This window comes from Babylonia areolata, chromosome 18, assembly GCF_041734735.1.
Source record: "Babylonia areolata isolate BAREFJ2019XMU chromosome 18, ASM4173473v1, whole genome shotgun sequence".
In the NCBI taxonomy this organism is placed as follows: domain Eukaryota; kingdom Metazoa; phylum Mollusca; class Gastropoda; order Neogastropoda; family Buccinidae; genus Babylonia; species Babylonia areolata.
Window position 1 is genome coordinate 47,451,974 of NC_134893.1, and position 27,500 is coordinate 47,479,473.

The following is a 27,500-nucleotide window of genomic DNA, read 5'->3' on the forward strand; positions in this document are numbered from 1 at the left end:
GGTAAGGACCATGTGTTGTCTGTGGTGGTGTGTTGTCCGTGGTGGTAAGGATCATGTGTTGGTAAGGATTATGTGTTGTCTGTGGTGGTGTGTTGTCTGTGGTGGAAAGGACTATTTGTTGTCTGTGGTGGTAAGGATAGTGTGTTGTCTGTGGTGGTAAGGATTACGCGTTGTCTGTTGGTGGTGTGTTGTCTGTGGTGGTAAAGATCATGTGTTGTCTATGGTGGTGTGTTGTCTGTGGGGGTAAGGATCATGTGTTGTCTGTGGTGGTAAGGATCATGTGTTGTCTGTTGGTGAGGATCACGTGTTGTCTGTTGTGGTAAGGACCATGTGTTGTCTGTGGTGGTGTGTTGTCTGTGGTGGTAAGAATCATGTGTTGTCTGTAGTGGTAAGGATGGTGTGTTGTCTGTACTGGTAAGGACCATGTATTGTCCGTGGTGGTAAGGATCACGTGTTGTCTGTTGTGGTAAGGACCATGTGTTTTCTGTAGTGGTAAGAATAGTATGTTGATATATGTGGTGGTAAGGGTCGTGTGATCATGTGTTGCTGTGTTTGGTGGTAAGGATGGTTGTTGTTGAAGGATCGTTTGTTCATATCTCTTTCTCTCACTCTGATTTCTTTCATTGCTGTTGCTGTATCATGTGGTTGACTGTGTGACCTGACGCACTTAGTAATCGGCTTAGCCATGTGATTAGAATTAATTTGATTTTTGCATCTATTTCACAGGACATCAACGATTTTAGCCCTTCTGTCAGTTTGACTGAGTCGTCGGTGACACGCCAGGAGAACACGGCTGTTGGTGATCTGCTGTCCACTGCTACGGCGGTTGACAACGATCCTGCTGTGAGTTGGTCACTCCTTATCGGTTTGTCCCTTGCTGCCTGTGTCAACATCATACTTACTTGTCGTCGTCCGCATCATTGTCGTCATCCATAACATAGACAAAGTCATCATCATGATCATTTGTATTCATCCTACTGTGAGTTGGTCAGTCTTGCTTGGATTATCCCGTGCTGCCTGCCTGCATCATCATCATCATCATTGCCATCACCCTCAGCCTCATATATATATATATATATATATATATATATATATATATATATATATATTTACCTCGTTGCGTTGTCATTCTTTCCTGGCGTCATTGTGTACTTCTTTCGTCAACATCATTCTGGGTTGGTTTGTTTTTTGTGTTTGTTTGTTGTTGGTTTGTTTGTTTTTTTGTTTGTTTTGTTTTGTTTTTTTATTTGTTTGTTTATTCTCCTTGAGTTGATCACTCTTTCTTGGCCTGTTTTGTAGATTGTTATATTTTATTGCTGTTGTTATTTGTGAGTGTGGGCTTGCTCGCAGCAGGCATGGGCTCACTCAGTGTTGCGCGTTGTTAGTGTGACAGGAAAGTTGTGAATAATGGTTGTGAGGAGAACTACGGTCAGAGAGAGAGAGAGAGAGTGGGGGCGTGGGGGGTGGGGGGTGGGAGTGAGTACGCACATTTTTGTTCCTGTTTCTACTCTTTATGAACGATGTCTCCTTTTACCTCATGTTTCAGAACACAGCCAACAGCAGAGTGTCCTACAGCATCGCTACTGTGAACCCGGTTTCTGGCCTCAACCTCTTCTATATCAACCCCATCAATGGTGGAATTTATCTGGGCCAGCCGTTCTCGTCCGACACAAATGGATTCACTTCCTACGTTGTACGTGGTGACAACTGTCGTTTCGATCTGTGCAAAATCTATCTATCTATCTATCTATCTATCTATCTATCTATCTGTCTGTCTGTCTGTCTGTCTGTCTGTCTATCTATCTATCTATCTATCCACCTATCTATCTATCTATCTATGTACACACACTCGCATAATTATATATATATATATATATATATATATATATATATGTCTCTCTTTATATATATTTGTATTTCTTTTTATCACAACAGATTTCTCTGTGTGAAATTCGGGCTGCTCTCCCCAGAGAGAGCGCATCGCTACACTACAGCGCCACCCTTTTTTTTTTTTTCCAGCGTGCAGTTTTGTTTTTCCTATCGCCGTGGATGTTTCTACAGAATTTTGCCAGGAACAAACCTTTTGTTGCCGTGGGTTCTTTTACGTGCACTAAGTGCATGCTGCACACGGGACCTCGGTTTATCGTCTCATCCGAATGACTAGCGTCCAGACCACCACTCAAGGTCTAGTGGAGGGGGAGAAAATACCGGCGACTGAGCCGTGATTCGAACCAGCGCGCTCAGATTCTCTCGCTTCCTAGGCGGACACGTTACCTCTAGGCCATCACTCCATATATATATATATATATATATATATATATATATATATATATATATATATATATATATATATATATATATATAACTATTGTGACAGATATTGTGTTGAACATGTTTAGATGCATTTGCCAAATCTGTATTTTTTAAACTCCTTGATGGGGTATGATGTATGCTTGCTATGAAAATATTAAGAAATTTTTCATTGCGATTCCTTAACTCTGTGGATATATTTTCAAACAACATTACTATCGTAATCAGCTTTTAGATTGTGTTTTTAAAATGAACATTATACATTTACTAGAATGACGCATTTGAGGGTGTGGTTGCACAATATTTTGCAAGAAATGGTCGATTATTAATAATTTTGTCCTGCCATATCAACATTGCTTGTTTTGGGAACAGCATGTGTGCTGTGTGTATGGGGTGATTGGTGTTGGATTGAAAGTATGTGTATGTGAATCTGTATATATCAGTGTGTACCTATGTGTGGTGTATCTCGCTGCATGTGTGTCATTGACTGCTTCAGTGGTTTGCTTCAAAGGTTTTATGACTTCTGTAAGCTCAACGACGAAATACTCGTACATTAAACGAACAAAATATAAATCACAAGGTATCATCGTTCAAAGACACACTCAACACAAAAGCAACCCACAACAAATATTGCCTCACCTTCTTCCACAGCACAATAACCCCTCCCTCCCCTTCCTTCCCTCCCAACAGGTAACAGTTCAGGCCACGGATTTCGGCACACCTGCCCTGTCTGGAACCGCTGTCCTCAACGTCAACGTGTTGCGTAACACGCAGGCGCCTGTTTTCGTGTCCCTCAGCTTTTCGGCTTCTGTGGCACAGACTCTAAGCGTCGGCAGCAGCGTGGTTCGAGTTTCGGCTGAGGACGCTGACTCACAGGTGAGAAAGGGCTAGTTGGAGCATCAGGCCTGGGCTGACTGAGGAACCAGAAAGTTTTGGGGTGGAAAGAATAGTAGTATGACTGACTTGTGCAGAAATGATTACCGATGACCTCAGTAGGCTAATCTGCTGGACCGAATTAGTCATTCTGCTTTTTGGGAGTATTTACGAATTCGTTTATGAGGTTACACTGCTGATTAAGAGATGAAAATGTTGTCTGTTCAGGGATGGGGAATTTTGTTAACTTTACACAAGGCCATACAAGAGTAAGGTATCTCCGATCAACCCAAGCGTTTGTGTATATTTTTCGTTCGTTAAACTCACAAGTGAAGTGCATTAAAGAACAAGATATCAGTTATCAATAAATGTATCTTTACATTTCACTTGCACTGGTTTGTTCTTTTCATTCCCACTTCCATAGCCTTTGGTGCAGTCCAGGACAAAAATAGTTCATGACAGATTTCAAGGACAGTAAATTATTTCTCAGTCCACAGCTCCCACTAGATTATAAAACTAAACGAAACATGACTTTGCCCTCTAATTACATGAAATATATTTTGAATGATAGAAAATGTCTGTGACTACATACAAAAACAGATCAAAAGAAAATAGAGGAATACGAAACAGTAAAGACTAAGTGGGTGAAACTCGTTAGAGTTTGACGGTAATGATCCTTGAACAACAGCGACCAATGACAACTGCCGACAGACTGTATAACCATCTCAGTTAGAAGTCCCCATCAACATCAAATACTGGAACTGGGGTGACAGTGACACTGTGCACAGCAACTGGTTTCTGTGTGGACAGGCGCCTTTCAACGTGATCACCTACTCCATCATCGGCAACGGCAACGCGCCCAGCTTCTTCCAGCTGGAAAACCCCAGCAACGGCCTGGTGACTGTCCGTGACACGCTCACCAAGGACTCGGCTCTCTCCTACTCTGTGAGTGTTCTTTGCATTTACAGGGGGTCAGTTCGTGACGGGAGGGAGGTGGATGGATGGATGAACCAATTGATGGATGGATGGATGGATGGACCAATTGATGGATGGGTGGATGGATAGATGGATGGGAAGATGAGTGGGTGAGTAGATAGATGTGATGGATGGATCACGGAGGGTGGAATAACGGGTGGGTGGGTGACAGTGTGGATGAACTGGTGTGGATGAACTGGTGTGTGAACGGTCTGTGTTTCTTTAAAGTATGCTGAATTCGCATGGCTGAATAAAAGCTGATTTTTTTTTCTTTATCTGTCCAGTCCAATTTTAGGACTAGATGTATAGATGTATGTCAGTCTGGTGGGTGGGCTGATTTGTTGACAAAATAAACGCACGCATGAGTGGATTCGCCAAAGCTTGTGGAGATTTTAGACATTGTCTCTCAATTGTCCTGGAGGAAAATATGTGCACTCACGTGTAATATACATACCAACATCATTGATATTTCCATGGATTTTATTTGAAATTCAACACGAACTTAACCTGTCTTCAGCTGGTCATTGTCGCAACCGATGGTGGCGGAACTTCAGCGACAGCCACGGCGACGATCGTTGTGCAACGCAACTTGAACGATCCTCAGTTCTCCCAGCTGTCCTACACCCGGACCATTGAGGAGAACTTCCCTCTGGCCACGTCTGTCGTGCAGATCTTGGCCACGGACAACGACATTTTGGTCAGTACAGGTCTGAGAGCGTGAGGGAAGAGAGTGGGTGTGGAGAAGGGGGGCGATGGAAGGGGGACGTTTGTAAAGGTGTGTGTGTGTGTGTGTGTGTGTGTGTGTGTGTGTGTGTGTGTGTGTGTGTGTGTGTGTGTGTGCATTAACTGGTGCTTCAGTGGACTTGTTTGTGTAACAGAAACGCGCAGCTGAGATGTTAGATTTGTGCAGACCTATAATCATGTTCTGAAAAAAAATCAGCTTTTTATTAATGGAAATTATATGTACAATATGATGTAACGATTGCATCCCCAAAAAAAAACATTTAACAAGAACGCATGTGTGAATGTTTCTGTCAAGGTGTATGTGTTTGTTCAATACACATAACACTTTATTGAGCTGTTGTTGTTGTTATACAAATACCAGATCTGGGATTCCCTTCTTGATGTGTGTTTTTTTTTCTTTGTGTTGACTAAAGCATCGAGTCACTGTGACAGGGACAGTACGTCAGTGGTACACCATGGAGTCCAGTGAATGTGTGGATGGCTTTTGTTGAAGAGACAGTGTCGGCAGTCAGGCTACATACACTTCTGTGCATTCAGTATCACAGTATGCCAGCAGATAAGCTGTATAGCCAGAGAAGTGTGGCAGTGCAGGACGCATGCCATGTTGACAGGCTTCGTCTCTGATCAGACCCCGTCCCTTTCCACCACCACTCCTCACCAGTCATCTTGTTTTTACCTAACTGCTTCGTCTCCAGTAGTTGACCCCTCCCCTCCTCCGTCCCATCTCCTTGTCACGTTGGCCCAAGGCCTGTTCTTTTGTTGTCAGCTGGTTCTAATGTAAATTATGTAATCAAATATACTGGAGGAGAATCCCTCACCTCTTGTCTCTAAGACATACTATGATTGGCCAGCTTTATTTAGATTTGGCCCAGTAAGAGGGCTTTTGTTCAACCAATGTCCATATGTAGGGGAAGAATAAAACTAAGCTGTACATAATTTTTTTTTTTCGTTGTACCCCCCTGTTCAACAGAAGAAACTGGTCATCTGCCAGGAAGAATGAGGGAGGAACTTTTTGAAACTCAGCTGTGTACTACATAGTAACACATTAGATATAAAAAAAAATCAGTCCAGGTGACCCTGCTTGGTGTGCGAGGAGAGAGTGACAGTGTGCATTATTGTGAAATGACACCATCCTGTCTATACATCTTTTTCCTAGTTAACGTCATTATCCTTCATGATCCCGTTTCTTTCGGTGATAAGAACAATCAGATAGTTGTGAAAATGATTTTTCTGTCATTCCTCCCGACTCATCTCGGACACTCCTATACCTGGTTTACCAAACCTCAGTAACAAATTGCTGCACCAACTTTCTTCTCGGCTACTTTTCTGACAACTCGTCTTCTCAGACTGGAAGGACGCACAGGATTAGTGACGAGAGAACCTTGGAATATCATGAGCATGTGCATGTAACAAGAATATGAATAAATAGATAACTAACTAGATAAATAACTAAATAGATAAATAAATGGCCACTTCCCGGTCTTTTTCAGAGCCCCCATAACCAGCTGCAGTACACCATTGTGGGGGACAATGACGCGCTGGATTACTTCACCATCTCGGAGTCCGGTCTGATCACACTGAAGCGATCCCCTGCCAGCAGTCAGCTCAACACCTTCACCGTAAGGGGATACAGCTGCCACTTTGGACAGTTGGTCTGGAACTCTTGTCTTTCTTTTTCTCCCTTTCTTTCTACGTGTCCTTTCGTCTTTGTTCCATGTTTGGAATGTGTTCAAAGGTAACAGTAGCTAGGTGTTTTCTTTGTTTTGTTTTTTGTTGTTGTTTTTTTTTTACAGTTGCCAACAAGTAATGCGTTTACAACTTTGCAGATACTATCCGTTTGCAGATGACAATACTCAAGTTGTGTAACGTATTTACAGATGACAGTTCACATGTGTCGTAACACGTTTACAGATGACAGTAAACACATGGTGTAACATGTTTACAGACGATAATACCCACATGGTGTATCATGTTTACAGACGGTAATACCCACATGATATAACATGTTTACAGACGGTAATACCCACATGGTGTAACATGTTTACAGACGGTAATACCCACATGGTGTATCATGTTTACAGACGGTAATACCCACATGGTGTAACATGTTTACAGACGGTAATACCCACATGGTGTAACATGTTTACAGACGGTAATACCCACATGGTGTATCATGTTTACAGACGGTAATACCCACATGGTGTATCATGTTTACAGACGGTAATACCCACATGGTGTATCATATTTACAGACGGTTATACCCACATGGTGTATCATGCTTACAGGCGGTAATACCCACATGGTGTATCATGCTTACAGACGGTAATACCCACATGGTGTATCATGCTTACAGACGGTAATACCCACATAGTGTAACATGTTTACAGACGGTAATAGCCACATGGTGTAACATGTTTACAGGCGGTAATACCCACATGGTGTATCATGCTTACAGGCGGTAATAGCCACATGGTGTAACATGTTTACAGACGGTAATAGCCACCTGATGTAACTTGTTGACAGATTACAGTGGCGTTGCGAGACAGGGGACTGCCAGCCTCCCGTGCAGCCAGCAACAACGCTGTGGTGACGGTGAACATCCTCCGCAACGAGAACCCCCCCATCTTCTTCAACACCACCTTCTCTGCACAGATCCTGGAGTCTGTGTCTGTGGGCACCTCTGTTATCCGCGTCACCGCCTCTGATTCTGATGTCAATGTAAGGGGGTGTTTGTGTGTGTGTGTGTGTGTGTGTGTGTGTGTGTGTGTGTGCGTATTAGTGTGTGTGTGTGTGTGTGTGTGTGTGTGTGTGTGTGTGAGTGTATGTGGTGTCTTCTGAGTGTTTCTGCTTGTGACTAACATCCCTGTTCTGTGATGATATATATATATATATATATATATATGTGTGTGTGTGTGTGTGTGTGTGTGTGTGTGTGTATCACATCAAGTTGCTTCTTGTCTATCCATCTGTAAAATGATACCACCTACCCTAACAAGCAAACAAATCGCTGGCAAGTCAATCAATCAATCCAGAAACCCACCTCATACCCTTCCAACCATCAAATGACTAATTAGTACAATCCATCTGTCCATTCAAATATTTCTACAATTACTACCACTCCCCCCCCTCCTCATTAACACTAATTAATCCATCGACTAACTGACTTACCATGGTCTAAACATACAAGTCATGACATATCATCCTCACAATTTTTCCACCAGTCCAATCAAAACAGTCATTCAGTGTTCCAGCCAACCACCCTAGCATGCACATAATCGTCTAATCTATCAATCGATCATCAAAGAATCTGCCCGTCAGATGTTGAACCCGTAATCCCAGCCTAAACAATATACAAATGGCCAACCCACCGATCAATACAAACCAGCGAACCACACAGTTTAGCAGCCAACACTTTTTTTAACACCTTTTTTTTTTTTTTTACTTTGTTTAGATACAAACATAAGAATGAAAAGAAAATGAATACGCATAAATACGAAAAGAAAAAAAAATGTTGGACCAACTCGAGCAAAAATCAGTTAACAAGCATTACACACGAACTGCAAGTTTATCATTTCCCCATCCTCATTCTTCACCTCATACACAAAGTTGTACATGCCAAAACTTCAGTTTGTCGAATTTCGTCTCATCTCTGCATATGTATACATGAACGAAATTATCATAGATTGATTTGGTGAATTCTTTTTTGTTTGCACCCACATACATAACTCATTTAAACGAATTGTGTTTATGCATAGAAGTCAGTTAAGAGTATTGTTTTCCGTGTAACCGTATTACTATAATAAACCCATTGTTTCCTGAATTCGAAGTATTTTCGAATAAACTTTGCATTATACTCATCTATGGTATTTCTGCTTTGTCCACAGCCGCAGTTCAACCAGATCAGTTACTCCGTGATTGGAGACGACACTGCGCCCTCCTACTTTGACATCAACTCAGTCAGTGGTGACGTCATCACCAGTGCCCGCCTCACTACAGAAAATGTCAACGTGTACAGGGTCAGTAGCAAAGGCACTGTTCATTCACTCAAACAACAATAGCAGTAGTTTACCTACAAAAAAAAAGAGAGAGAAAAAAAAGATTACGCTCTCCGTTTTGGACACCTTCCCTTTCTATCAAGGAAAATACCAACCCAGCACAAGTGGTGTAACAAAGGGAAAAACCTACATTCACTCTTTTACATCAGAAAATACATTTGCCCCCTGAACAATGACGACTGGAAAAAAAAGGAAGAAAGAAAGAAAGAAACATGCGTATTTTTGTGTAACTGCACATATCGATATATGTACTCAAAGTAGATATAACAACTGGACAGAAGAGGAAAATAATCACAATCTTCTGTCTCTTAGGACTTTGATACCTTTTAAAAAAAAAAAAAACTTACTGGGAGCAATAATGAAAAGGAGACATGTATTTAAAGTTTTCATGGATATCCTATTGAGAATAACAAATTCAGTGAGATTCAAAATCAAATGCTTGATCTTTTTATGCAACTTTCACAACGGACAACAGATTTATGGGCTCCGAGCATTCCTATCCTGCAGGAAACCGTAATGTTTTGGATGGTGGGGTTTTGACTGTTGAACGCTCCAGTCTCCTCGGGTTTCTTTTTCCTTTTTTGATCTCTATAACCAGTCTGGTCACATGTTAACAAAATTTGTGATCCATCCTGAACAGGTTTGGCAACGGCAAAAATACGTAGTGGTCAGTGAAACCCAATAGACATCGAACAATCGGAAGGTTGTTTATGCAAACATGTACTTGATCTATGTTTGAGTGTTATTAGAAGGCGACAATGAAGAATTAAAAAAAAAAACAAACAAAAAAGATGTTAGATATAAGAAGCATTCAATGTAATGCTTTTCTCAAGAGAAGGTTTCTCAAAACTTTTACGAAGATTAATAAAAAGAGATCAAACACGACCTTCGTCCTATTTTCCGGACCTAAAATAAGGGCTACATGAAAGAGGGGTCAAAATGGAAATACTGACCATTCCATGGTTTCTGCAGGTGCGCGTGATGACTCCACGTCAAACTGGAAATACTAACCATGTCCATGGTCTCTGTAGGTACGCGTGCTGGCCACGGACAACGGATTCCCGGCCCGCAGCGCCACGGCCATCGTGGTGGTGACTGTGCTCCGCAACTTCGTCAGTCCCGTGTGGCCCCAGTCCACCTACTCCACCAACGTCCTGGAGACACAGTCCCTCGGGGTGCCCATCATCACAGTCACCGCCAACGACAATGACTTCACGGTGTGTGTGTGTGTGTGTGTGTGTGTGTGTGTGATCAGAAGCACCTGCCAATTTTGTGTATTCATGTTCCTAGAAGGCAGTCGAGCAGCCAAGATAAAACAAAATCTAGAATTCACGTCTGTTTCTATCAAGCTACTGCACTGCATAGAAATGCCCGACACAGTTCTGCAGTTCCACCACGCCTACGTGAATTAAACCAGCCGATCGAACCTGATCTCCTTCATCAGTACACACTGCAGGTTGAGAACATCATACGCACAGGACTCTCGTTGTACATGTGTGTGTTTATGTGACTGTAAAGGAAAGTACACCATATGAACAGGAGTCTTGCTGTACATATGTGTGTTGTGTGACAGTAAAAGAGAACATCACACAAACAAGACTCATTAAACATGTGTGTGTGTGTGTGTGCTTGTGTGACAGTGAAAAAAGAATATCACACAAACAGGACTTTCATTGCAAATGTCTGTGTTTATGACAGTCTCCCAACAACCTGGTGTACTACCAGCTGACGGGCAACACGGAGGCACAGAACTATTTCCAGGTGGACCGTCTGACTGGTCAGATCAGTGTCCGTACTTCTCTGACCACTGATGCCAACAATCCTACCACTTATACGGTATGTTGATAACCCTACCTCATCCCCAACTCTCTCTCTCTCTCTTGCTTTCGCCTTTCAAGTATTGACAATCATATTCTTGTTTTCGCAATGAACGTGCATTGCTTTTTCTCTTCTCTTCTGTCACTGTTGTTAGTCCTGTTTTCATGTTTGATAGTTTAATTTCGTTTTATAATCCCTTTCTTTCGTTATATTTAATGCCTTTTTTTGTTGTTTGCTAACTTCCGCCCGTCCCTCCTTCCTCCTTCCCCTCCTTCTTTCATTCATTCATTCCATATTCATTCACTTTCCTTTTTTTCCCTACAGCTGAGGATTCGTGCGGAGGATGGAGGCACCCCATCCAGAACGTCCACGGTGGATGTGACCGTGCTGGTGAACGTCATCCGCAACGTCAACGGCCCTCAGTTTATCAACTCTGCCATCACCCGGGAGGTCAGCCAGAACGCCCAGGTGGGCAACCAGATCGTCCAGGTCACCGCCGTGGACGCCGATGGACAGGTGAGTCTTCCTGGTGTCCTCCTGTCATAGTAAGTATAGCAAACCTTGTAAAAGATTTGACACCTTCACAGTGTGCTCATGTTGACAACACACTGGGAAGATGCATTTTCTTCGCGTTTGTTGTCTAGGTGTATGTTATACGCTGCTTTGTTTTGTTTCTTTGTTGAACTTGTTGATGTTGTTGATAACCAGAAGACGATTTACTTTGTGTTATGGTGTCTGTCAAGGAGTCAGGAAATCGTTTCTGCATACCTTGTGGTGTGTTTGTTTTCTACGGTGAGCTAGACTGGGTGTCTGTCGTTGGGAGCAGGAACGGGTGGATGGTGATAGGGGTAAGGGTGCTGGAGGCTCGGCCAAAGGTCTTGCGGAAGGAGGCATGTAGAGGAAAGATGTTGCAGTGGTTTGTTTGGGACTCTCTCTCTCTCTCTCTGTGTGTGTGTGTGTGTGTGTGTGTGTGTGTGTGTGTGTGTGTGTGTGTGTGTGTGTGTGTGTGTGTGTGTGTGTGTGTGTGTGAAAGAGAGAGAGAGTGTACGTGTGTGTAAACAAGTGGGTGGGTGAGCGAAAGAGAAGTGTCGGGCATGCTGCTGATTTGACCCAAGTGGCTTGGCCACCTGTTGTTGACAGGGCAGTTTCGGGGTCATCACCTATTCCATCGTGGGTGTGGACACCGCCCCCACCTTCTTCACCATCGACCCCCAGACAGGATCCATCACGCTGTCCCGCAGTCTGGCCACAGACACGCTCACTGAGTACAGGGTAAGGAAGACAGGACGGTGACAGTGATGATGGTGACGATCGTGCTGATGGTGGTCTTGGTGGTGGTCATGTTGATGATGGTGATGATGATGGTGACGGTGATGATGTTGGTGATGGTTATAGTGGTGGAGATGATGGTAGTGGTGGTGGTCATGTGGATGATGATGGTGATGGTGATGGTGATAGTGGTGGTGATGGTGGTGTCGGTGGTGGTCATGTTGATGGTGATGGTGATGATGATGGTGATGATGATGGTGATGGTGATGATGTTGGTGATGGTGGTGTCGGTGGTGGTCATGTTGATGATGATGATGGTGATGATGTTGGTGATGGTGATAGTGGTGGTGATGGTGGTGTTGGTGGTGGTCATGTTGATGGTGATGGTGATGGTGATGGTGATGATGATGGTGATGATGATGATGTTGGTGATGGTGGTGTTGGTGGTGGTCATGTTGATGATGATGGTGGTGGTGATGATGATGGTGGTGGCGATCATGGAGGTGATGTGATCTTGATGATGATGGTGGTGGTGGTGGTGATGATGATGATGATGATGATAGGGAAATGAATCATGACAGTCACACAAAAACAATGTTCCTCGTGCGCTCAATCCTCTGTGAGTGTGTGTGTGTGTGTGTGTGTGTGTGTGTGTGTGTGTATGTGTGTGTGTGTGTGTGTGTGTGTGTGTGTGTGTGTGTGTGTGCGTGCGTTTCTCCGTGTGTGTGTGTGTGTGTGTGTGTGTGTGTGTGTGTGTGTGTGTGTAGTACCCAACACAAACAAGGACCGTGACGGGTCGCTCACGTGTCCCTCCTGTGTGCAGCTCCTGATTCAGGCCGCTGACAACGGGTACCCCGCCAAAACGGACCTGGCAGTCGTCACGGTGTTGGTCAACCGCAATCTGAACTCTCCGGTCTTTTTACCAACAGTGTATAACGTCACCATCCTGGACAACAGCAACCTGGGTGACGTCATCGTCACCGTCACTGCCACCGATTCTGATTTCATCGTGAGTTGTCCACATTCTGTCCCCAAATATATTCAAAATAATAATGTTTAGAGAACCAGAGTAATGGTGTAAGGGAGGCAAGTGATGAAATGATGTAAAGTTGAAGAGTGGTAAACGGTGCTTTCTTTATACTAATGCTCTTGCGAATCTAATCATTTGCTGTTATCTGCAGTGCATATCCAGTCACATTCCCGTTTCATTTCTTTTGTGAATGCCTTGCGTCCCAGCAGAGTACACAGATTCCGGGACTAATTTCTCACTGACACCGTGTACTTGAAAGAGTACACAGTGTCCAAAGCTGTAACGGTGTTATTACTGTGTTCTGAAAGAGTCCCAGGAGTCCCAAGACCAATGCGATGTCGACACTGTGTTCTTGAATGTGTACACGGTATCCAGAACTACACAGATGCTAATACTGTCCCCTGATGCTGACACCTGAGAGAGTCCCAGACTAACGTGATGCTGGAACTGTGTTCCCCAGGCTCCCAACAACGTGGTTCGCTACAGCGGCATCAGCACTGCACGTGCCCTGGACCTGTTCTTCATCAACAGCGTCACTGGGGCTGTGTCTGTCAGACGGCCCCTGACTGACGATTCTGGCGCCGGCAACAACCTGTACACGGTACGTGCTCTGTGATCGGTAGATCGCGGTCCTGCTGCCCGCTATGCTGTATCAACCAGTGCATGGTGCGTTTCCTGAGTAAATCGTCTGGAATTCTGGCTTTACTAACTCTGTAATACTCCCATATTACTTATCCATAATTTGTCCAAATTAAATATGTTAATGAAAATAAAATGTTCTGGATGAATATGAATTCCACCTTTTTTTGTACATCCCTATCCTTTTTATCTCAATGAAAGCGTTCATGGTAGCCCTAAAGAATTTCTTCCACACATTTCTGAATCTTTCAGACTTTAAGTAAATCTTTAAGAATTCATGCAATTAAACTCGCATAGCCATGCGGACGAAACAGACGTTGAAGGGGTCTGTGTTCTGCTTCAGCTGACCATCAGTGCACAGGACCAAGGCGTGCCCACATCACTCATCGCCTCTCAGCCAGCCACTGTCTTCATCAACGTCATCCGCAACCAGTTCGGTCCTGTCTTCCGAAACACCCCCTACAGCGTGGAAATCTCGCAGAACACGGGGCTGTTCGCCAGCATCTTCACCGTCTCCGCCTTGGACAACGATCTGCAGGTTGGTGCTCTGCTGGGTCATGTAATCGTCAATGACTACATTAAAATGTTAAGATCGGTTTAAATTGTTGTCCACATAATTTACAAGGATGTGTTTGTGTGTTGTTGCCACATGCGTGTGTGTGCTTGCGTGTGCGTGCGCATGTGTGAGTGTGTGTGTGTGTGTGTGTGTGTGTGTGTGTGTGTGTGTGTGTGTGTGTGTGTGTGTGTGTGTTGGTCATATGTACATTGTTTTTATTGGCTTTTTTATTTTATTTTTTTATATATTGAATATCATTCTGTTTAAACCAAATTTATACCTGAAATACCACACTTGATCCAAAGCATTGTTCCATCCTAAAATCCATGTTGATCAATTGTACTCTTTTGGTTTCCATCAGGCACCATACAACACGGTGACGTATTCGGTAATTGGGGATGACGTTGCGCCAAGTTTCTTCGCCGTCAACCCCAGCACTGGTGTCGTCAGCGTCACTAGGTCCCTGCTAGGAGACTCTACCAGCAGCTACAGGGTGAGTATTGCTTCCTATTTTCCAATATAGAAAAGAAAAAGGTTTTTTGTTTTCATTCATGGCTTCAATACATACATACATACATACGTACATACATACACATATAGATAGATGTGTGTGTGTGTGTGTGTGTGTGTGTGTGTGTGTGTGTGTGTGTGTGTGTTTGCAAGTGCATGAATTTTAAAAGAAAATGTCTGCACAGCTGCTTATACAAGCCTCGGATGGTGGGAACCCCACTCGGGTGGACTATGAGGTGCTGACCATCAACATTGACCGCAACAATTTCGCTCCCAGTTGGGTCAACCCCACCGCTCCTGGCTACACCTCCACCACCCAGGTAAGATCTACCTCTTTCGTTCGGCGCGTGCCCTAGCGCGTGTATGTGAGAATGTGCATGCGTGCCGCGCTTGCTTGCTTGCTTGCTTGTGTGTGTGTGTGTGTGTGTGTGTGTGTGTGTGTGTGTGTGTGTGTGTTCTTTTAGAAGAAAAGCTGATTGCACGCTCTGAGCAGCAATGGCCTGGAGATAAATATATCTTTTTTTTTAAAAACCTCTGAGATGGATAATGTGCATCCAAACGACAGATTAACGTAGGAACGACTGAGATTCATTGTACACGGGTTTAACATGTAGCCTGTCATTTCATTCACCATTTGTCGTCCATTTCTTATAAGATTGGACGTGTTGTTTTTTTTTCCAGACTAGTTCATTTGTGTCTTAAAGAGATAAATTCAGCGTTTATAAGGAATTCATCTTGGTGTGGTATGATGCTGTTACAGTATGTCAGTCCTGATTCGTACTTCTTCTCTTCCAAGGTGTTGGAGACCATTGACTACAGTACGGTTATCTTCACTGTGTCGGCACGTGACCAAGACACGACCGCCCCCTACAATCAGGTGACGTACGATCTGGTTGGAGATGGCAACTCTCCTACCTTCTTTGACGTCAACCCCTCTTCTGGCGAGATCCGTCTGCGTTCCTCCCTCCTCCAAGACAGTGCGCAGTCTTACACAGTGAGTGCCTTGTTGTTGGGGGTGTTGTTGCTTTTGTTTCTGTCTTTGTCGGTTTGTGTGTGCGTGTGTGCGTGCGTGTGTGTGTGTGTGTGTGTGTGTGTGTGTGTGTGTGTGTGTGTGTGCGCGCGCGCGCGCGTACGTGTGTGTGTGTGCGTGTGTGTGTGTTGTGTTGTGTTGTGTTATGTTGTGGTGTGGTGTGGTGTGGTGCGATGTGGTGTGTGTGTGTGTGTGTGTGTGTGTGTGTGTGTGTGTGTGAAAGAGAGAGAGAGAGAGAGAGAGAGAGAGAGAGATAGAGACAGAGACAGAGACAGAGACAGACAGACAGACAGGTACAGAGACAAGGACAGAGAGTGTGTGTGTGTGTGTACTAAAAGCGTTCTCTGGTTCCTGTTCTTGTTTTTCTTTTTATTCTTGTTGTTATTATTGTTGTCATCATCTTTCTTCTTCATCATCATCATCATCATCATCACCTTCTTCTTCTTTCTCAAGGCATGACTAAGCGAGTTGGGTTACGCTGCTGGCCAGGCGTCTTTTTAGCAGATGTTGTGTAGCATATATGGATTTGTCCGAACGCAGGGACGCCCCCTTGAGGAACTGAACTGAACTGATCATTTCTTCTCTCTTCTTCTTCTGTATGCTTGCCTAATCATCTCTTACTGCTTTTTTTTTTTTTTTTTTTTTTTTTAGGCTTCTTCCTTTCTTTAAAAGGACCTTTCATACGCTTTACATTGTCGGTTCTCACCAGATGGTGTTGGTATATTACAGCTTTTCCTGACCGCCGCTGACAACGGATTCCCGGTTGAAAAGGCGTCTCAGACCGCCACGGTTGTGGTGGACGTCCTCAGGAATCTGAACACCCCTTTCTTCCTCAACTCGCCCTACGCCGTCACCATCCCTGAGACGACATTTGTGGGGTCCTCTATCTTCCGTGTCTCTGCCAGCGATAATGACCAGCTGGTCAGTGGTCGAGGGCGGGGTTGGGTTGTTGGAAAGGCAGTGGAATTTGTCAGTAATTTTTGCTAGAGATTGTTGTTGGTCACGCAGTGGGAGTCGTCAATGGGTTGGGGGTTTAGTGAGCATGCGGTTGAAGTCGTCAGAGGGAAAAGAGTGGAATTTTGTTGGTAGTTTCACATTTTGTGTGTGCTGGTGGATATAATCTCAGAGCTGTCTGATGTTCAGTGTACTTTGACAGTGGGTGTTCAATGAGATTTAATGAATGGGTGGTGATGTTTGCCGGTGGGTATGTGTAGAATGTCAGAGTAGCTACCTTAGTGATAAGGCGGTGGTTCGTAGTTGTAATAATATATGGTTATTTGTCCGTGGGAAAAAAAAAACAAAGGAATGAGAGGCGTGCAGAAATATATATATATATATATATATATATATATATATATATATATATATATACATGTGTGTGTGTGTGTGTGTGTGTGTGTGTGTGTGTGTGTGTGTGAGGAAGGAGGAAGGTGGCAGAATGGTTAAGACGCTCAGCTGCCAATACAGAGAGTCCGTGAGGGTGTGGGTTCGAATCCCGCTCTCGCCCTTTCTCCTAAGTTTGACTGGAAAATCAAACTGAGCGTCTAGTCTTTCGGATGAGACGATAAACCGAGGTCCCGTGTGCAGCACGCACTTGGCGCACTGAAAAAGAACCCATGGCAACGAGAGTGTTGTCCTCTGGCGAAATTACGTAAAATGAAATCCACTTTCATAGGTACACAAATATGTAAGCATGCACTCAAGGCCTGACTAAGCGCGTTGGGTTATGCTGCTGGTCAGGCATCTGCTCAACAGATGTGGTGTAGCGTGTATGGATTTGTCCGAACGCAGTGACGCCCCCTTGAGAAAGTGAAACTGAAAACTCTGTGTGTGTGTGTGTGTGTGTGTGTGTGTGTGTGTGTGTGTGTGTGTGTGTGTGTGTGTGTGTGTGTGTGTGTGTGTGAGTTTTCCTTGTCCAGTGTCTACGACCATTGGTATAACGTGATAACAACTGTTTTTCCTTATTTCGCAGAACACGTTCGAGTCAGTACAGTTCGACATCATCGGTGATGATGCAGCGCCAGTGTACTTCTCCGTGGAGCCCTTCTCTGGAATCGTCCGAGTCGCCAGTGACCTTTCTGTCAACACTGACAGCATTTACTATGTGGGTTCCCTTTCTCTCTCTTTCTGATTCATTGTCTCTCAGTCGGCCTGTCTTTCTGTTTCTCTGGCTAATCCATACGCTTTCTCCTTCTAGCTTTTTGTTTGTTTACTTGGCGCTTCTCTCTCTCTCTCACTCTCTCTCTCTCTTGCTCGCTCGCTCGCTCGCTCTGTCTCTCTTTATCTGATAGGACAAAAATGTGCCTAAAAGAGAAACTACCTAAAATCCGCGATAAATGTTGGGCCGAGTGCTCTCCGCTAACTTTCTATCTCAACAGGTCACAGGCCCGAGTACTTAGCGCTAAATTGCCATTCCACCTTTTGTCCAACAGGTCCGATTTCGCGCACGTGACAACGGTCAGCCGACGCCGCGGTCAAACACGACTCTTCTGACGGTGACCATTCTGCGGAACCTGGCTCCCCCAGTGTTCAACCCCATCCAGTACACAGGGGTCATCTCGGACACCACGCCACTGGGCACCATCATCACCACTGTCACAGCCACTGACTCGGATACCAGCGTAAGGGTGTTGTCATTGCCGTTGTAGTTTTTGTTGTTGGCGTTGTTGTTGCTGTCGTTGTCGTGGGTTTTATCGTCGTGATTGTAACTGTCACTTGATTGGTTTGTTGCTGAAATATTGCTGTTGTTGTTGTTGTGGTTGGTTTAAGTATTACGTCATCAGCATTCACCACGATTGTTGCATTTATGATGATCAAAGTTGTGATTGTAGTGCCGTGACGTAGTTGTATTGCTATGAAGTGTTGAACCGTCGAACTGAGTCTCTCTCTCTCTCTCTCTCTCTCTCTCTCATGCTCGCTTGTTCACACGCTCGCCCCGCCCTTCCCCAAATACGTGTGTGTGTGTGTGTGTGTGTGTGTGTGTGTGTGTGAGAGAGAGAGAGAGAGAGAGAGAATGGCTGCGGCTGTTTCGGTATCTGCATTGTTCTACCCTCAGTTTTTACGACTGCACACGAAAACGTAAGTTCACTCACCCAACCAGCTGCCGCCCCCCTCCCCGCCCTTCTCCTCCCACACCGATGTGTGAATGAACATTGAGGGCTGTGTGTTTTCAGGCGCCGCATAACATCATCCGCTACTCGTACCGCTCGGGAACAGCAGGGGCAGAGAACCTGTTTTACGTCAACTCCATCACAGGAGAGGTGTCCCTCAGTCGTGCCGTTCAGCAGGACAGTTTGACAAACTTCTACGAAGTAAGTCTGTCTGTCTTTCTATCTGTCTGTTTATATCCCTACCCCACCCTTTCCTTTCTCGTTTGGCTGTTCGCACCATGTGTATTCACCTAATTCATGAGATGAAGACATTGAAAACGAAACAGAAAGCTTCCTGTCCTTAAAAATTCGACAGAATTGAGCAGTCTCAGTATTTGTTCTTTATTGTTGATTTTGTCGTGTTTTCTTTTTTTTCGTGTACAACAGTTGTTGCTGTTTTTATTGTTGTTTCAAGAGGCCTACTCCCTAAGTTCGTTTGTTGTTGCTGTGCATGTCGTTGCTATCGTGTTTTTCGCATTTTTGCTGTTGTTTGTTAATGTAGTTTCTTTCCCCCGTCGCAAATGGGACTCCACCATACTGCATTGTGAAGAAGAAACAATACTCATTTACAGCGAGAATCGAAAATAACAGTTTCTACCCGCAAGAATCAAATACAAAATATTATACGACAAGTTGTTCAACTCCCTCAGCTCGGAGAAAACAAGAACGCTGTGGCCTGTAACTAGATTATCCTCACCCCATCCCCTGCCCTGTCTGTCGCAGCTGTTCATCACAGCCACGGACGAAGGCATCCCACCCCGTTCAGCCACCGTGGACGCCCGGGTTCAGATCACCGTCACGCGCAACCAGAACGACCCCTTCTTCATCAACACCCCCTACGCCGTCACCATCCCGGAGTCCCAGAGTGCGGGCAGCAGCATCTTCAGGATCACTGCTTCAGACAGCGATTCCACGGTACGTGTTGCCCGTGCGTTCTGTTTTCGGTGTGTGTGTGTATGTGTGTGTGTGTGCGTGCGTGTGTGTGCGTGTGTGTATGTGTGTGTAGGTGGGTGGGTGGGAGGGTAAGTGTTTTGTGTTTGGGAGGGGGGTTGTGTGTGTGTGTAAGTGTGTGTATGTGTGTGTTTGTGTGTGTGTGTGCGAGTCAGCATCTGCATGCTTAGTTGAATGTGTGCGTTTGCAGATCGCTGTGCGAATGCGATTGTCTGTTGTTGTGTTGGGCCTAGATGGTTTTTATTATTCTATGTATATGTGTGTACCAGGCGCCTTTCAACGTTGTCAGTCTGCGAGCCATTGGCGACGACCTGGCCACAGTCTACTTCGACCTGACCAACGACGGTGTTGTCTCCGTGAGCTCCAATCTCCTGCTGGACACCAGCACTTTCTACAGGGTCAGTTCAGCTGCTGCATAGACTTTGTCTTCACAATCTGTGTGTGTGTGTGTGTGTGTGTGTGTGTGAGAGAGAGAGAGTCGGAATATCAATCTGTCTAAAATAGTTTCTATACTCTCTGTCTCTGTCTGTCTCTCTCTCTCATCAGTACCAGGAAATCGTCGGGCATGACAGTGAACGTTCTAACTTCTTTCACTTACAAACTGACCTATCATCTTTTTTTTATTTAATTTCAATTCTTTTTTTCTTTTTTCTTTCTTTTTATTTATTTATTTATTTATTTGTATTGTTTTCGTTTTATACCAATTTATCAAGTTGCGAAGTCGCAAAAAATGCGGAAAAGACAACCCAAGACGGTTTAAGTCCTGAGAGTTATCGTTCATGTTCGTAGCAGACGACATTACATCAAACTGCGCGGAAGATTGACTGGAACAGCTGGACTGACTGTCAACTAGTAGCATATTTATTGAGTTGTGTGCTTTTTAGGAGTTTAATTTTTCCCTCAGTCAGTACAAATATTTTGTTTGAAAATCAAACGGGTATCTCAGTGTTGAACGACATCTTGTTGAATGCAGTCTATCTGCATGGTGTGCAAGCATTGCGTCGGCTTTTGACGGCGTGAGGGATTTTTCCGCAGTGTTCCGCCTAGGGAGGTTTTCTGGTCATTCGCTTTGATGGGGACAAGTTTTGTTTCTCTTGTTATTTCTTAAACAATTGTTTTGGGTTTGTTTGCTTTTTACATAAATGTTAAATGGAGTCAAACTGGTTTGGAATCGGTCTTTTTGGGGGGTTAGTTAATTTGATTTACTGATCAAGAGGGTTTTTTTGTTTGTTTTTATATTTCTTATTTTTACACGGTTTAATTTCTTTCAATCCGGCGATAATTTCATTGCTGTTGCCAGAACAGATTAAAACAAAGAACCATAGTTCATTGGCCTTCCTTTACATTACTTTCATCATGTAAAATACACTATCCTAAAGGCTGAGGGTAAATGATCTTATAAAGGTCTTCCGCAGATGGTTAAAAGCATTCATATTATTGTAGTTGTTACATAATTCTGTTTCTCATAGTTTCGAGAGTTACATCTGGTGTTGTGCTGTGCTGTAGTTTAGTATCCAATTAAACCCTTTCATTTATGTTGCATGCAATCATGCCTGTGGATGATGAAAGATTTTTTTTAATTTTTAGATCTAATACATTTATGCAACCAAATCTGTGCAATTATTCATCAATGTTTCAGTTGCGAGTGGAGGCGCGTGATGGAGGCACTCCAGCCCGCAGTGCTACAGCTCTGCTCAGCATCAACGTACGGCGTAACCTGGCGGCTCCCGTGTTCGTGCAGAACTCCTATGAAACCACTATCCTGGAAACCCAGAGTCTGGGGGTGAACATCTTGCGCGTGTCCGCCACTGACGCTGACACCAAGGTGGGTGTTGTGATTCTAGAGCTTTTTATACTGGGGCTATGGGTAAACGAGGAAGGAGCAAATTAAGATGTGTGTATGTGTGTGGAGGGGGCGCTTTGGGATATGCTGGTGGTGGTCAGGCATCTGCCTAGCAGATGTGTAGCGTATAAGGATTTGTCCGAACGTAGTGACGCCTCTTTCAGAAACTGTGGGACGTGGGGTCATATATCATTCTTTTTTTTATATCTTTTTCAACAAATAGCCAGAATTGAACACACGACCATCCTCTGCTTTATTTTGCAACCGTCTTAAAGCGTATACGTATCTTTTTTCCTTTTTTTTTTTGTTTTTTTTTTTGCGTGGTTGTGTCTTGTTAATTTTGTTTTGCTGTCATAAAAACGCAATAAGATTTATGATAGTTTGAGAGACGGTTTTTTGTTGTTGATACGTTTGAGAGTTTGAGATGTTGTTCCTGGTCAGCTGCACTGTTGAACTATCCTGATTTGGATTTGTGCCGCCATTGTTGTTATGAGAGTGTTGTAAACTTATCCAACCTGCCGATCACAACTGATTGCTCCGTCCACTTGCAGCGCCCGCACAATGTGACTCAGTACTACATCAGCAACGATAACTCCAACTCTCTGGGAGAGGAGTACTTCCTCATTGACGCTGTCACTGGAGAGATCTACCTTCGCAAGTCGGTGCTGAACGATGACCTGGGCACTCCCCAGTACACAGTGAGTTTCTCTTTATACTGGTACACACAGATCTCGTTTTACGTCACAGAATGGCAGTAAAGATGGAAACATTTCAACATTTCAGCCGGATTGAACTTTTTTTTCTCCTAAAATAACTACAAGGTAATTGAAAATATGCTAAAATATAGTCTGAGGCGAAAACGTGGTCTGTGACTGTGTATTTGTGTATGCTGTAGTAAACACAGCATGGTCTGTGATAGAATATTTCTTTTGTGAACACAACGTGGTCTTTGATTGACTATTTTCTATGCTGTCGTAAACAGTTTTGATTGACTATTTTCTATGCTGTCGTAAACACAAGGTGGTCTGTGACTGAATATTTCTCTATGCTGTAGTAAACAACGTGATTTGTGTCTATTTCTCTGTGCTGTAGTAAACACAACGTGTTCTGTGACTATTTCTCTATGCTGTAGTAAACACTGCGTGGTCTGTGTTTGAACATTTCTTTATGCTATAGTTAATACTGTATAGTCGGTAGCCTGGTCACTGGTGTGTGAGGTTGGCTCCAGAATAAAACATGAGAGATCAATTGCACGCCAAGCAAGCTCATGTTTAAACATGTTTACCACTCTTTGTTCCCACCCAAAGTAAGAGTTTGCCGATTCAGTTTGTGTCTTTGTATATGTGTACCCGTCACAATCCATAATCAAAAATTTCTCTTTGTTAACAGCCCGTATGAGGTTCCCCCTGCATTCAGAATATTGTTGCCACAGTGCAGTGTTACACTTTCTTTCGCGGTACACGTAGTTGTTCTTATATTCATCCCCGAATGATCACCGGATACAACTTAAATGAAGAAAAAACAAACAAACAAACACGCTTTGCTCTGACGTTTCATGTTGTTTTTTTTGTTTCTTAGTTCATCGATTGTCAGTGACAACAATGAAAATGTTGATGTCAGTTTTCTGATTTTGACAATCAACCCAGAGAGTTAATAAAGGCGCAGACATATGTGCACAAGCTTACAAACATTTCACAAAAAATATTTATCTATTCATTTTGCACATTGTTTTGTCTTAAGAGACAACAGTTATTGTAGTGTTAGTTTTTGTTATTCTGTTTCTCTTATATCTCTTTCCCTCCCCTCCCTCTCTCCTTCCCCACTTCTCTACTTCTGAACAGTTCAACGCATTTGCACGTGATACCGGAGTGCCTCAGCTGACCTCCGCCTCCCCTGCCAGTGTGACGGTGAATGTGGTGCGCAATCTGAACCCTCCGGTTTTCACGCAGCAAAACTACGCCACGACGATCGACAACTCTCTGGCATCCGGTTCTGAGGTGCTGGTTGTCACCGCCATAGATGCCGATACACGGGTAATTAATCAGAAGTGTGGTTTCTTTTCGTAATTCTTTGTTCTTTCGGTAGGTTCCTTACAGATTTTCTGTTGTGTTTTGTTTGTTTGCTTCCCATCCAGATAACACCAGGACATGGATGTTAATTTATAATCAGTATTTTAATATGTGAGTAGTCAATTCCCTTTGTTGTACATACACAGGAAAATCATTAGCTTCAGTATCAGGAGGTAATGCCTCTGCAGGTACCCCTAAAAAGACAAAATAGAAAACAGATTGTGTGTGTAGGGGAGGGGGGTGGGTGTGACAAGTCATTTATGTTTTGGGATACGTGATTCATGACTTGTGTGAAGTAGGCAGAAAGCAGCTGGAGAACTTGCGTGTGTACTAGTGAGCAAAAGTGAAGGAACGAACGAAAAACAATACAAACAAAAAGAACTGAAAATTTGCATGAGAGCTGGAAGAAGAAGGACAAATTAATGTTAAGAATGTCCTTAAGACAGCTGCATGCTTCATCAGGTATACAGTATTACATTTGGCATAGCTTGTGGTGCAGTTGTGGCAAGGCAGTCTTTGACAGAGACCTGTTACTCTGCCCCTCCTCGCCTGTCAGTCAATACAGCACTGTCGTCCTTTCCATGTGGCAGGCCCCCTTCAACACAGTCACCTATGACATCATTGGTGATGGGGAATCCCAGCTGTTCTTCTCTATCGGCGGCAGCACGGGCTCCATCCGTCTTCAGCAAAGCATCCTCTTCAGACAAGAGCTCACCTATTCTGTAAGTGCAACATCTATTTTTTTTAATTATCATGTGTGTGTGTGTGTGTGTGTGTGTGTGTGTGTGTGTGTGTGTGTACATTTCCTCTTCAGTTTAACGTCTTCCCACAGTGTGTGTTTGCTGGGGTTGGGGTGGGGTTGGGTTTATCGGGATGTTTGTTTGCATGCATTCGCCTCATTTTGTGCCTCTGTGTGATTACAGTTAATTGGATATTAGTTATGTCCAAAGGGGTATGATCAAGAGCGTGTGTGAGCACATGAGCACATGGGCTGGCAAATGGAAGATAGGGGGCGGAGGGATGGGCACTTTAATCATGGTGTGGTTCGTTGGAGGGAAGGGGTAGCTCAAGAGTTAGCTCATTGCAGGATGGGAGCACTAAATATTCTGACAAACTGCACTTGCAGTATATAGCTTCCCATAAAACCAAATAATTGGACAATAATGCTTTACACGGTTACATTGCTGCTATTTGCATCCAGTATATAGCTTCCCATAAAACCAAATAATTGGACAATAATGCTTTACACGGTTACATTGCTGCTATTTGCATCCATACCGGCACACACTGTCTCAGTGCATCTTCTTCTCGTTTTGTCTTGGAGTTCGTTTTTCTCTCACTCTGTGTATTTATGTCTCGATTCTCCACTCCCCTGCTCCCCTCTACCTCCCTCTTTCCCCCTCCCCGTGTCACTGCTTCATAACAGTAATAATCATATACACCGTCCCCCCACCACTGCTTACTCCTTCACTAACCCTGGCCAATAACACACCACCGTATTATCATGCTGTCCTCCACAGGTCCGTGTGCGTGCCCGTGATGGCGGAAGTCCTCGTCGCTCGTCGACGGCGGTGGTGACGGTGAACGTGAACCGCAACCTGTTTGACCCTGTCTTCAGCCAGGCTGAGTACACAATCGACATCTCGGAAACCACCGCTCCCGGCACCGGCATTCTTTTCGTCTCCGCCTCCGACAATGATGTGGCGGTCAGTGGAAGTTTGCTCAAGGCGTGAGAATGGGAGGGGGGGAGGGAGAGAGACAGAGTGGTGTATTGTTCTGAGGATGGTGAGCGAGGAGGTTGGTGGGTTTTATATACAGGGAAGACAGAACGGTGAGGATAATATACTGTACTGTGGAAAGAAGAAATACAGTGTTATTTTGCTCTGTAAATGCCGTATGTCACGTTGAACTGTGGATAGAAGAAACACAACGTTTTTTTCTTCTTCTATAATTGCCTTATGTCACGTTAAACTGTGGATAGAAGAAACACGGTGTTAAGTTGTTCTGAAGTTGCATTTTGTCGCGTTATATAGTGATGGTACTGGAAGGACTGCTTTCATCTGTACTGTCGTGTTTCTTCAAAGCCTTAGATTCGTAACCTACATTGACCCTGGGAAGAAATTTTAGACAGCCGTTACTCGCAATTGTATTTTTTATATATTGATTGATTTCACTTTTATGGTATTGTTTTCTTTGATTATTGTTTCTCAACTTAAAATTACAAACAAATTGCATTCTTCTCGGTATAGTGTAACCCATTTTATTATTTGTTCCGTTCTGTTTTCTAAAAGTGTGTCTCAAATGCAGTGTGTGTGTGTGTGTGTGTGTGTGTGTGTGTGAAATAGAAAGCCCAGTGATTTTTGTGTATAATAGTCTAGAGTTCCGCTTTGCTGTCAACATGAGATGTTCACGGAACAGTATGTGTCCCCTGTGCAGTCTCCATACAACCAGGTGTCCTACGCCTTCTCTGCCACCACCTCCGTGGATCGCTTCTTCATTGACAGTAACTCTGGTCAGATCTTCGTCAGACGGAACCTGGTGGGCGAGGTGGCCACCTCCTTTGTGGTCAGTTGGAATGCTGTTCATTTTCCACTCACTGCTGACCCAGCACAATTATTAATGACATAAGCAAGCAACATACCCAGTCATTGTGCCAAATTCTCCCTCGTAGTGAATGTGGTCAGACCGACAGTTCTGAGCCCGTTAAGACGAATGAGCGAGCATCTTTCGTAATGAGACAGGACAGACAGACAGACAGACAGAAAGGTAAAACATAGACACTTACAGCGTGGAAAAAATGCTCTTGGATTGAAGTCTGACTTAAAACGTATTACGGCTAAAGCACGTCTTTAAAAAGGCAAAGGCTTTTGTACAAAAGAACGTAAATTATTTGTAATGACCAAACAAGTTTAAGCATATGGGTGTAACACGTGTTAAATGGTCCGTTAATTTTACGTGTTGTGATGACAGATATGACTGTTCCTTTAGGACTGTTATGTTTGTCATTTAGACAAGCATGATGTTCAAAAATATTTTAAATTGCTTGTACAAGTGTGTTCTAAGTGGACAAGAAAAATCACGTTGTCATTATTTGGATTGACTTGATTGAATTTGTCATCAGTGGTTTGGCCTGCATTGTTTTGACTTCTTCTGTGTTTGCTGTGGGTTTATTCACTGCCAAGCCTGGCCATACGTAGTCTTGCCTGGCCACGCTTAGCCTTCTCTGGCCATAGCAATGTGTCACACCCTGTTCATACCACACAGGTGAACGTGATCGCCTCGGACAACGCGCCCAGCCCACGCAGCAGCGCCCCAGTCAAAGTGACCATCAACATCCTGCGCAACAACAACCCTCCCCAGTTCATCAACGAACCCTACTCAGCTTCCTTCACCTCCTCCATCGCTGTGGGAACATCGCTGCTCACAGTCACCGCCACTGACAGCGATCTGAGGGTTAGCTGCGTTCACTTCAGTCTGTTCACTTCGCCCAATGTGCTGTTATTGGGTTTTGTTTGTTGTTGTTTTTTGTTTTGTTATTTGTGTGTGTGTGTTTGAGGTAATAGTTCTTTAGGGGAGTGGTGGTTGTGTCGGGGTAAAAACCTTTCCTCAGTTTCTTTTGAGTCGTTTATGCAGACAGACGTCATTCAATGAAAGCAAAGCAAAGAAAACAGGTTTTGAT

At 44.0% G+C, this 27,500-nt stretch overlaps 2 protein-coding genes across 2 annotated transcripts in view; both read left to right on the forward strand.

Annotated features, from left to right (window-relative positions):
* Nucleotides 1-278: 278 nt before the first annotated feature.
* Nucleotides 279-14,792, forward strand: LOC143292255 (cadherin EGF LAG seven-pass G-type receptor 1-like). The gene is made up of 17 exons (XM_076602443.1): nucleotides 279-293; nucleotides 727-843; nucleotides 1,547-1,693; nucleotides 3,001-3,186; nucleotides 3,994-4,128; nucleotides 4,676-4,855; nucleotides 6,393-6,521; nucleotides 7,426-7,620; nucleotides 8,787-8,918; nucleotides 9,989-10,174; nucleotides 10,656-10,793; nucleotides 11,100-11,291; nucleotides 11,916-12,047; nucleotides 12,868-13,053; nucleotides 13,535-13,675; nucleotides 14,057-14,251; nucleotides 14,631-14,792. Exons 1-17 carry the CDS (start codon nucleotides 279-281, stop codon nucleotides 14,790-14,792), a joined length of 2,568 nt encoding a protein of 855 aa, XP_076458558.1.
* A 160-nt stretch (nucleotides 14,793-14,952) lies between these two features.
* LOC143292256 (protocadherin Fat 1-like) overlaps nucleotides 14,953-27,500 on the forward strand; it is a 21,924-nt gene continuing 9,376 nt past the window's right edge. Inside the window, exons 1-15 of the mRNA XM_076602444.1 lie at nucleotides 14,953-15,099; nucleotides 15,540-15,773; nucleotides 16,539-16,730; nucleotides 17,782-17,913; nucleotides 18,242-18,430; nucleotides 18,983-19,120; nucleotides 19,682-19,873; nucleotides 20,179-20,307; nucleotides 21,549-21,734; nucleotides 22,304-22,450; nucleotides 23,594-23,785; nucleotides 24,412-24,543; nucleotides 25,342-25,527; nucleotides 26,258-26,386; nucleotides 27,086-27,274. Coding sequence (XP_076458559.1) covers nucleotides 14,953-15,099; nucleotides 15,540-15,773; nucleotides 16,539-16,730; nucleotides 17,782-17,913; nucleotides 18,242-18,430; nucleotides 18,983-19,120; nucleotides 19,682-19,873; nucleotides 20,179-20,307; nucleotides 21,549-21,734; nucleotides 22,304-22,450; nucleotides 23,594-23,785; nucleotides 24,412-24,543; nucleotides 25,342-25,527; nucleotides 26,258-26,386; nucleotides 27,086-27,274 — 2,514 coding nt within the window. The remainder of the gene's footprint in view (nucleotides 15,100-15,539; nucleotides 15,774-16,538; nucleotides 16,731-17,781; nucleotides 17,914-18,241; nucleotides 18,431-18,982; nucleotides 19,121-19,681; nucleotides 19,874-20,178; nucleotides 20,308-21,548; nucleotides 21,735-22,303; nucleotides 22,451-23,593; nucleotides 23,786-24,411; nucleotides 24,544-25,341; nucleotides 25,528-26,257; nucleotides 26,387-27,085; nucleotides 27,275-27,500) is intronic.